Here is an 11715-nt window from a genome sequence, read left to right on the forward strand (position 1 = left end):
AAGAAAAGATCATGCTTGAACTAAAGGTTTCTTGCTTTCTGATTTAATTAGTAAAATCAGTAATTTAAATTCTTTCCAGGCTACACTAACTCTGCTGCCCCCTTTCATAGACAAGGCTCCACACAGAGGTCAGAAGGGAAGCCTGAACAGAAATGGAAATATTTATTCAGTATTGGAAAGAACAGCATCACGTTAAGCCTAAAAACCTCCTTTACTCAATATACTGGTTGCGTGAATGAAGAATATGTAGTCTAACACGTACATAGTATATTCATTTATAAAAATAGATATTTTTTAATTGGACTGAAGATCTCAGTTCACTGTAAAGACAGACTCTGACACTGGGAATGCCACAAACACTCTTGCGCTATGGAAGGGCAGCTCTCCGTTGGTCGGTAACTCGATTTCTGCTCCGGCCAGACCCCGGCCTGCACCGCGCAGGCCGTGTCTGAGCGAGGAGCGGCGAGCGGCGAGCTGCGCACGCCGGCGGCACGGCCGCGAAGCCCGGAGGCGACGGCCAGCTCCGAGGTCTGCTCCGTGTTCCACGCACCACGGCAGGTCTCACGGTAACTGAACGGATTACAATGTCTTCGTAGTTAAATGACTGGGTCAAATAAACAGCAGCTAAATGCTCTGATTTAATATCTTGACAGGGTTCAATTTAATATTTAATTTAACATTGTAATGGGGTTTCACAAAAGCATCAGAAAATAAAGCACGGCCGGAACTTAAAACTTGAAGCGGCACAGTCATGAGATGAGTAGCATGGCTATAAGCATACTCTAATTGTTTTTAAATCATTATAATATTTACTTTGTCACATAATATCTTAAAAATATAATTTTTTATGGTTATGGAATATGGACAAAAAACTTTAAGAGTTTCAACAAAACCTTCAGGTCCCTTCCAAGTAAAGAGGATTCACAACACGTGTTAGCAAGATATACATACCAGCCAAGAGAAATTAGATCTCCATACCCTACCCATGAGAATCCTCTTGATAAAATAAACTTCACAATTCAAACTTTTAAATTACATATTTCTAATTCTGCTCCCTCTAAGACTGCCCCCCCCCTTAAAATCGAAAAAAATAACTCATACATGGTACCTGTTAGCAGTAAATAATTAAGTGAAGTGGCAATTTGCCTGTATTTCCATTCAGTGCCTCAGAAAACCAACGAGTTCCCAAGGTACACAGCTACGTGGACACAGGCTCTTGAAGGAAACAGCTTCACCGTTCCTGGGAAGGTTTTCGTGGTTAACAAAAATGGCAAAAATTTCGTTTTTACTTACAAAAATGCGCATTCCAATTTACTGTTCTGCACTGCATTGCATGTGCTCCAAGTTCAGCAGACATGGTTAAAGCCATCCACATAACAAGTCAAAGTCTCGAGGCTGCAGCATTTTAAGCAAATCCACTGAAATGCTCAAAAGCTTAAAACTTTACGTAAAATCTTCCTCCCTGAAAGCCAGTGCTAATGCAGGATCGTACTTCTTAATCGGCCTCCAGGGATTAGACTCACTTAAAATATTTGTGGGCAACTGCTTAGTTCAACGCGTACGACAGCGAGAGAAAACTTAAGGAGCCTCGATACAAAATGGATCGCCTGAATCCCACTTTTAATGGAAGCCAGCAGCAGCACCGGTAACACGCAGTGCCACGCTGGCTTTTTACAGCCGGGTACCCTGAGCGACACTAGTTTTCCTTTACAAACGAGGAGAAGAACAGCAGCCAAACGGGTGCAGAGGTTTGTTCCAGGTTATTACATGTCGGGGTAAGAGCGGGGATGAGACCGCGGCACTCCTGCTTCTGCGATCCGCCTGCTAGAAAACGTCATTTTCAAACTACTTATCTTTCAGTCCATAAACAAATGTACTACTTGTACAAAGTACTTACACCCTACTTTTCCATACAGACAAAACAATATATGCAGAAGGAGCAAATTACACAACGCTGACGTGATTGTACAACTTTCCTCAGTTGTTCCAATCCCAGCTACCGGCATCAAATCTGTCTGCTTTCTTGTATGCAAATTATAATTACAGCAATTATAAATTTGCTAAACACAGGCACGCAGGGTGGTGGCAAATAAATGCAAATCTAAAGCTGCCAGATTTTTCACTGAAGTAGATGACAGGTCTCGGCAAAGGGATTTCTCAAAAGGTTTCAGCTTCATTTAAATTCCACTCGTACCACCAATGTCAGAAAATACTTGAATCCACCCACCAAAAGAAATACTAACTGATTAGCAAAGCACAGCCCTTGTGCTCTGCACAACCCATCACGGACAGATGCTCCGTTCTCACACTGCCTTCCCAGCGGAGCAGCCGCACCGGGAGAGGCGAAAGCTCCTCCGCATCAAACACCCAGCAGCCATCGACAACACGCTCCCAGGGAAGAGATCCACGACAGCACAAATGTGTAACGGTATCTCCCCAAAACACTCTCCCAGCCTCCAGAAAAACCACGGCTCCCGTCCCAGAGACTGACACCTCACCTCACAATGAAAGGATAGCTTTGATTACACAAACAGGTCAACCTCCGTGTCCCTTTTATCCTCATTATCGCATGTGGAAAACAAAGAGCACTTGTTCATAAAACTAATTTCACAGATCATTTGAACATTCACTAAGGTCTTCATGAAGTCCAACTATTAACTTCTCTGGTTATCAGATCAGAATTCCCCACGTATTGCCAAGCAGTGAAGTTACGTGAAATTGTGTGTAGGTCATGTATACTTTATAACGTGGCTTAAAATCATAGAATCATTTAGGTTGGAAAAGGCCTTTAAGATCATTGAGTCCAACCGTAAGAAAAAACTTCAGTAAAATGTTCAGATGCTCTTGCTTCCCTCCCAAAGAGCGCTGCTTTCAACAGCGGGTACAGGGACCCACAACGTCTATGTTTCACAGGGGAAAACCAGAGGTAACTCTTACCCTGCAATAACTACCAAGCATGTTATGTTTTACATACAGCACACTAAATTTCAAGGTACACACAGGAAGGCTTAGCTACGAAAACATCAGTGAGGAACTGATCCCTGAGCACTGTTAGCTGATTTTGTGGCAACCAGTTTGTTCTTTGCGTTTTCAGCAGGGCAGTGGAGCTAGTAAGGTCTACAGAAGACGTAGCATTTAGTTTTTTAAAAAGCGCTTTTATATCCCAGACTGCAGATAGTGTTTTTGTTCCGACACCTTGCTTAAATTGGAATTACAGAAGATGAGAGTTAAAAAGGGAAGGGGGCATTGCTAGAGCAGTGTTCTCGAACTCCTTTGTGCGACCTCTCAAGAATGGCACAAGCTGGGAAACCACGGGAGAATGCAACGCGTTTGGTCACAGCAGGCTAACTTCAATTACTTAATGTCAGCACCCACAAGATCAGGAGATCATGTCAAGTCCTAAAGAAAACAACATAAACGTTTATTTCAGAACAGGATCTGGTCTGGTTCAGGTTGGAACCGTTGACACTTTCCAAGGCTTAAACCCAAGGAAGGGAGCAGCCAGAGCACATCAGTGCCTCCGGAAAGAGAACACTCGCTTCAGAGACCAGGCAACTTCATCCACGGGATTTACAGGTAACAGATTGACCACCACAAGCCTGGCTCTGCCAGCGCGGGACTGGAAATGAACAGGACCTTACTGAAGCACAAAGGAAAATATTCATGGGGTTATACACTTTATTACCATCCTATGTCGCCAAGTGTTTCCTATCTCTAGCAAACAAAGTGTTCCTCTGATGCTGCTCTAAGGCTCCTGTAAGTACATGCTTCAGACTGCAAAACTGGTGGTACTTAAAAAAAAAAACCCACACCACAACAAAACAGTTATCATTTTATTAATTTAGATGGGAACCAGAGACACTTCAGCCTACTCACGCAAGCTGAGTGGTGACAGCAAGGGCCTCTGTCCCGTGCGAGGGGGAGGCGGAGGTCAGGCTGCTCAGATCTGGCCTTAGAAGGCGGCAGTCTGTCCGGTAGCTCGGACAGACGTGTGCAGTTGCCAGGAACGAGACGCGCAGAAGCACAGATAATTATGCTTTATTTGATGAACTCAGGTTTGGCTTTCAGAAATAAAGAAAAATGGCAAGCTGAGGTGCTATGAACAATTACTAAGCCCTAAGCCTTCAGTTTCAGTATATAAAGCACTGAAGTATAAAATCGTGCGCTTTAACCAAAGGATACTAGTTGTCAGAAATAAGACCCACAGATTAAATAACGACTGGTATAAATGTTTTATTTAATGACCTTTTTAAGGGGTATGTGCTGTATCCTCCATGACTGCCGCATTTTGTAAGCACACCTCAAGGCAGAACACTGCTGAGCTGTGTTGCTGGTGCTGGCTCCCTTTCCAGCAAAACTCAGTGCCTGCGTGATTTATTCCAAGCCAGCCGCAGCATCGGGGCGAGGCGGCTCCTTGGGCGACCGAACGGTCCTGCTGCTCTCACCGCTTCTCTCCGGGCCTTTGGTGGCACTCTCGGGCTCCGAAAGAGACAGCCGGAGGCACCGCTTTCCTGAGAAGGCCCCGCAGCGTTTACCTATCGGTCACGTCTTCTTCTGCCGTTAGGACTAGGGAGAAGACTCCTTTCCGAGCGCAGAACGAGAGCATCCCCTGGCAGTCGAGGCGGTGGCGGTTCAAGCACCTCTCGCCTTAGAGCCTCTCACTAAGGGGTTTGTAAGGTTGAAGATAACTACGGTCTCACGCAAACCTACCACATCAAGAGCAACTCTGCGCTTGCCTCTCTCGTGCCAAGCTAACCATCCTTAGGTGGTGACACCTCGCTGCTCGAGCTGGCAGCCGTGCCTGCGACCGCAGTCACAGACGCTGCGCGGGACGGGCGCGCTCGGTTGTGCTGCCAGTGCGGTCAGATCACCCGTTTGATCCTGCCGCGTCGCTGGCAGCTCCGAGTTTACAGATGGGTACAAAACAAAATCAGTTTCAAAGGACTTCAGAGGTTACAGAGGAACGTTTCATCAATAACCCCATTGAACATCACTGACAGAAGCTGTGCTTAGACAAACCCTTGAAGGCAATGTGCTCTACCCACATTACATTTTTAGTACACATTAACTGACACGTGTTTTACTTCACATCTTATCTGATCAGGAAAGTCTAGACATGGCCTTGGACAATCACTGTGTAACACGACCCTAAAAATAATAGTAGAAAAACAACTTTAAACATTAAGCTACTTTCATGCATCCTTTCAGCCACAGAATAACTCCAAAAGTTAATTTTTAAGCAAATTCATTTCAAAAGAATGTCTGAATTAATAATTAATTTTTTACATTTACATGAACAAGTCGACTACCCGAATTTTATGCATGATATACCTTAGAGAAAACAGTTAAGAACAGATACAGGCCTAACTTTCTTTCTCCCCCCCCACTTTAATTGCTAAATGCCCCACAGAAAAGAGCTTTATTTATACAGCTTATGGCAAACTCTTTCAGTTAAGAAGGAATGTCTTCAAGGAAAGGAAATACTGTCCAAGTTTACTCGTTAAGTGAAAACACAGTTCACCTACTTGCATCGAAGATACATACATGCCACGGGATAAAAGCAGTTCATGGCACGGATGTGACAAAACAAGCACCATCAAGAAGCCAGCAAATACCATACAAAAAATCACAAAGCCAGATAAAAAGCTGTCCCTTGCCCCGGAGAGCTTTACAGTTTATTCAGACAGATGTAAGGGCAGGATGAGACAAGTGATCAGGAGGTGAAGACAGGGTAACAAAGCTGTCAACCTACAGTGATCACATAAATATTTCAATACTTAAACCACCGTGTTGTTTAAACTTCCATTACAGTAAATGTGGGTCTAGCCAATAGGACTCTATTGAGTCTTGAAAAGAATTAATGTCATCCTCAATTAGGCCCTTGGTCACAAAAAGAGCTCTCTAGACTCTGCTGACTGCACAGACTAGTTCTCCATCAGCGATGGGGCTGCTTAAGCAATCACCGTGCAGGCAACTAAAATGAATCCCTACTTTTTTTCTCCCCTGTGCACGACGATGAGCAGCATTTGCCTTACCTTCTATTTAAAAAAGAAGCATGCCAGGGAGGCTTTTTAACAAGGCTGCTCCTTTCCCTGACAGAGGGCAAAGATGCAGTAGCTACATCAAATCATGCTTTTGTCTCTCACAGGCGCACCGTTACGGCCAGACCTCATCTTTACAGACATCGAAGTAAAAAGGAATCGTTGGAATTTGAAAAATTGAGTGCCACCACTATTTCTGAGTGACAAACATGTGCCATTCACTGGCACCAGTGAAACCACCACTGTTGGAGACAGACACGCAATGATTACAGCAGCCTACGCAGACCAAATTGGTACAAGACCGTACAGAGAAACAAAGCTACTCCCTGAGCCAGGTTCAACTTACGTTTGACTTAATATGTCTTGAAAGAGGTTGGCAGGTGAGCAGCTGTTAATCCGCAGCCATTTTTAAAACCACAGCTCCCAAAAGAAAGTTGAAGGGTAGTTGTAAAACCTTATGTCTGCCAGTAGTACGCTCTCCTTAACTACCCGCTGGCAAAGAAACAGCATGCATCTTCGCATGGACTGAAACAAATTTTTAAACCCGCTGAATGCAAAATATTAGCTGCTGTGTTATATCAGCCTTCAGGTGTCTATTCATAACTACGGGAACGACACTTTTGACATGGTTCTCATCAGGTGAGCCGTTACCACTAAAGCAAGCTGGTAATGCAGGCGTGATTTTGGTACCGTGTTCACCTACGTCCAAGTCAAAATTGGCAACTTTCAAATTCTATCACACGTGACATCAAATGTTATTCTTTTCAGTACTTACCTGCATGTAAGCAAAAAGCTATGTGGAGAGGAGTTATACAGCAATGGAAAACGAATTCTGGTTAAGCGGAGGTTTCTGGTTACTGAGACGTCTTTCAAGTAAAAGTGCACAAGGAGCACTAACATGTTTCCTTTGGTAGAGTGCAACTGATGAAGTCTTCAAATTCTGACACCTCAAAGTTATCGATCTGCTTTCTACCAACTTAAATATGCAAGAATACAAGATAAAATGGAAGTGAGAGGCAAACAGAGCAAGTCAGAAAGCAGAGGGAAGAGACGGGAACAAACAGAATCTCTAGGAGGCACAGGATGTCTTAGAAAAACAGTCATTAGATGCAAAAAAATTAGTTATTATTAAAAAGGAATAAACACAGTACATGACAAACAGGGTTTTCTCCCTGTAGAAGTATTTTCATTACCACCTACTGTATACTATGTGGCAGCAGCAAAAGCAAAGCAAGACTGGTTAACTTCACGGCTTGAGTCCCAGCACAGCAGCAAAGGAAAAGAGATTCAGGGAAGTAACCTGCACCGACAGTCACAAGTAGTTCTGTTCACAACAATGCTTTTACCGAATAAAGGCTGAAACTGATGCTGTTCTAATTCTGCAAAAACAGATGGCACAAATATCACAGAATCATAGAACCACAGAATGGTTTGGGTTGGAAGGGACCTTAAAGATCACCCAATCCAACCCCCTGCCATGGCAGGGACGCCTTCCACTGGACCAGGGTGCTCACAGCCCCGTCCAGCCCGGCCTTGAGCGCTGCCAGGGAGGGGGCATCCACAGCTTCTCTGGGCAGCCTGGTCCGGGGCCTCACCACCCTCGTAGGGAAGAAGTAAACATTCTACATCTGTTCCCAAGTAGGAACAAAGTGAAATATTTAGCATAACGCACAAGGATGTAAGAATAAAGATGATCACAAAAAGAAAATGTTAATTTAAACATCCAGTATTTGCATGATGTTATATAACTGGAAAAGTCTTCCACGGAGAAAAGAAGAAAACCTGTCATCCCACGACGATTCAGTCACACAGACAAACGTCGGGATGACGAAGAGACAAGCCAAGTGGTTGCCAGACGTAGGAAGCCAATGTGAAGGTCTTTCTATTTCTTCCTGTTAGGCTTTACACGCGGGAGGTAACTAGCTCTTACATGAGAGCTTCCCACAGTCTGCTTACGACTTGCCCACCTTTGAGAGTAATGCTACAAACAGAACCGAAATCCCACACACGTGCCCTTAGCACTCCAGATGCCTGGCAGTCAGGTTGGTTTTCATCCCAATATTACGAGAGGGGATTTACGCCCATGAAGTTCATACTACATATATAAAAATACATATAGTCCAAAAAGTTTTTATCATATTAGTATCAAGGATGTTCCCTAGTAAACCGAGTACCTCACCATGATTGACTTGAAGCCATGCATATGTAGCTACTTCCCCAGGTCAAATGTAACTAAGTTCACACCATTTCTAAATGCACTTTACATATGCAACAAAACAGAAACCATAAATTAATTGCTTTCTCTTCTTCTCTCCAGGGTTGGAAACTTTGGGCAACCCTCCCAATTTACAGGGATAAAAACACCACCACGTACAAAAAGGTTAAAAAAAGAACAACCACTTCCACAGCACCTGTGACCTGGAGAGAGGGCTGGCTCAGGCGGAGGACCTTCCACCATTGCAAGCAGCAGCCAGGTTTTGGTGCGTGTGTTGGCTTGCTTTTTGTTCACAGTCTACAGAAAAACACAAACCCAGCCAGCAGCAGACAACAGCAGTGCAGAACTCAGCCCCTGTTGCCTAGAGAATGCTGGCAATTAACTATTATTTCTACAAGTTGTATTAGTTAATACTGAAAAGCTCTTTCAAAAAGAAAAACCTTCTTCCTCTAGAGGCGTTTTCTACATAACTTGTTGCCCAGACCCTATTTGCTTTGTAGATAACCCAGGAGAACTTAGTTGCCTCATTCATCAACTCAAAAAGAGACAGATCTCTTTAGGAGTCTGACTAAAGGTAATACATACACCAACGAAGGCCACGAGCCTGCGTGCATACAAGTATATACGTGAACTTCAAGGTTTTTACACTACAATAATGTTAACTCATGTTTCTTTTTATTAAGAGACCTCATTAAAAGCTAGCCTCCACAAAGTGGCGCTGCTCATGACCTCATCCAATACAGGAACAAGTTACTAAGCAACTAAGAATTAAATTCTCAATACATAAACGTGGTAGCGAGGAAGTCATTCTACACAGCTTTCCATTTTCTAAAGAGACCTACTCGCTTAAACTCACTCGCTGGAGATCAAGTTATGATAAATTAAACCTGTTCAGTTAAAAAAAACCCACACAACAGGAGACCCACCACACACAGATACACCCCCGAGGTCTTAAACGCATGGATGGTATCCAAAACGGCTGTCACGGAACAGAAACACCGCCAAAGTAAAAGGGACCCTGAACAATATTTCAAAGGTTCCTTCCCTTTGCAGCTGCCAACATGATCAGTAAGTGGTAAAATCCAAACTTGGGTCAAGCAGAACCGCTATTTCAGCCTGACCTACATTTTTCCTAGTCGAATCAGACCAAGGAACAAGAGCCACACAGACATTTGGCAAGCCCCAGGTTTTATTACAGGTCAGTACATCGCAAAAAAGCACTGGTTCAGCCACACTCCAGAGCTCTGCCTGAATTGAAGCAATTTGTCACTTTTCCTCCAAACACCTTCTGTATTTAGAAAAGCCAACATTTCTGCTTAACCCTTTACAGGCCATCAAGTACACAAATATACAAGCAGGAGCTCTGAAATAGTTTCCCCACTCTTGTACTCATTCCCTGAGTTTTAGCTAGCTGCTGTCGGAGACAGGTCACTAGGGTCAGACGTGAGAAGTGCCCCACAGAGTCTAGCTAACTTCAAAAAAAGTTGGTTGTTTTTTTTTTTTCTGTAAGTGATACATTGTCTGGTTCCTACTAGCGCTAAATCTGACATAAGGAGTTCTCAAGCATACCTTCCCAGATCAATGTATGCATAGAGATCCCCGCACATAAAATATCAGCAGTATTAGCCATACCTCGGAAAGACCTGTCACTTAATAAACCTTTGATGACTTTCACATCTCCCTTTCAGACATGCCTTAGAAGAAACAAGCCCAGTGAGCTACGAGTACATACCTGCTCCACACCCTTTGCGAAAGGCATCCTGACTCCTGAACCACCTTCCCTGTCTCCAGTATGCTCGCTTTCCCAAGGCAGCTTGTTTTTTCCTTTACCCGCACTCAAGACTCTTCTTGGACTCACTCCTTGGTCGGCATACGCACCGTGTGAGCTGGCGTTTTGCAGAGCATCATCCCTTGCGTGATACCCGCAGTAACTGTGCGCGCTCTGAGTCCTGTTGCCCATCAGCAACCAGTCTGTATCTGCTCCAGGGGGTAAACAGGACCCCCTGTTATGACCAGATGAAGGCAAGGGCACAGCGTACTCTACAAATCCTTGGTCTGCTAGCTTCGGCAAGGTCTTCCTAGCCAGCCTGGCCTGCACGGCGTGCATCACCCCATCCCCGTTGTCCTCAAGTTCCACGGCATCCACCGCCTTGAAGAGAAGGGCGGTGTTGCCTGGGCCCATGGAAGACGCCAGCACAGCAAACGCTTCCATGGCAGCATGCCGGACCCTGCGCTTGCTGTCCACCAGCGCTGGAGCCAGCCCGAAAGCCAGCTTGGCCAAGTCCAGCTCCTCACTAGGGTAGGTGAGGAGAGCCGCGATGCAGATGTTGACCACCTCCTCGCGGACTTTGGAGTTCTTGTGCTGCAGATGCTCCTGCTGCAGCAGCAGACCCAACACCGGCTGCGGACCCGCTGCCTTCATCAGCCGCAGGAATAGGCGGTTGTACTCCTGCCGGATGGCCAGCTTGTTGTCCCCCAGCACTTTAGCAGCAGCAGAGACCAGCGGTGCCAGGAAGGCCCGGACCTGGTCGCCCAGGCGCAGGGCCAGCAGATGTGTCACCTCCAAGGCCCCCAGCACCACCTTGAAGTTGGAGTCGTCGAGGAGGGTGTAGAGGAAGCTGATGAGCCCCAGGAGGCTGGGGGCAGGCGCAGAGGCCACCGCGGCCCAGCTGGCACCTCCGACCACCCTCTTCAGCTCCTCCACGGCTTGCGTGCGGTTCCTGTAGTCCTCCTGGTCCAGCAGCCGAGCGTGCAGCTCGGGCGGCAGCAGCCCGAACTTCAGGCCGGCGCCGCCGGGCTGGGCGGGGGGCGGCGGCCCCGTTCCCTCGCCGACCAGCCGGCCCTCCAGCAGCCGCTGCCGGCCGGCGGCTGGGAACGGCTCGGCGCCGGGCTCCTCCTCCTCCCGCTGCCAGGCCAGGCTGCGGCAGAGCTCACCCAGGCCGCGGCGGGCGGCGGGCGGCGGCGTGAGGGCGCGCAGGGAGGCGGCGGCGGGCGGGCGCGGGGGGCGGCCGGGCCCGCGGCGCCGCCCGGGCAGGGCCTCTCCGCGCAGCGCCGGCCGCGGCCCCCACGGCAGCTCGGCGGCGGCGGCCTCTGCCTCGCCCGCCGGCTGCGCCATGGCGCGGGGGGACGGCGGCAGCGCCAGGGCGGCGGCCATGGGCAAGGCCGCGCGGCACAACACCGCCGTCGCCAGGGGCCGGCCCGCACCGCGTCTGCGCGGCGCCGCCCACGGCGCGGCGGGCGGGGGGGGCCGGCACCCGGCAGACCCCTGGCCGGGCCGGCGCACGCCTCGCCGCCCGCCCCGCAGGCCGCGGATAGCGGGTGCGCAGCGGCAGAAGGCGAGAGGCGCGGGGCGGGGGCGGGAGCGGGCGGGGCCGGGGCCGGGGCCGGGGCCGGGGCCGCGCCGCCGGGCGCCGGTGAAGCGGAACGGCCTCCCCCGCCGCGGGGCGCGGGGAGTGGCAC

At 47.8% G+C, this 11715-nt stretch overlaps 1 protein-coding gene across 4 annotated transcripts in view; it reads right to left on the minus strand.

Annotated features, from left to right (window-relative positions):
* TOGARAM1 (TOG array regulator of axonemal microtubules 1) overlaps positions 1–11676 on the minus strand; it is a 44556-nt gene extending 32880 nt beyond the window's left edge. For all 4 annotated transcript variants that reach the window (XR_015702140.1, XM_087746935.1, XM_087746934.1 and 1 more), the window contains exon 1: positions 9989–11676. Coding sequence is in view for 3 of the 4 variants with exons in the window: in XM_087746935.1 (XP_087603061.1) it covers positions 9989–11410 (1422 nt within the window). In the remaining variant the exon portion in view is untranslated. The remainder of the gene's footprint in view (positions 1–9988) is intronic.
* Positions 11677–11715: the final 39 nt, after the last annotated feature.

This window comes from Nipponia nippon, unplaced genomic scaffold (assembly GCF_047370975.1).
Source record: "Nipponia nippon isolate SJK-2023a ecotype South Korea unplaced genomic scaffold, ASM4737097v1 scaffold_11, whole genome shotgun sequence".
Lineage (NCBI taxonomy): Eukaryota > Metazoa > Chordata > Aves > Pelecaniformes > Threskiornithidae > Nipponia > Nipponia nippon.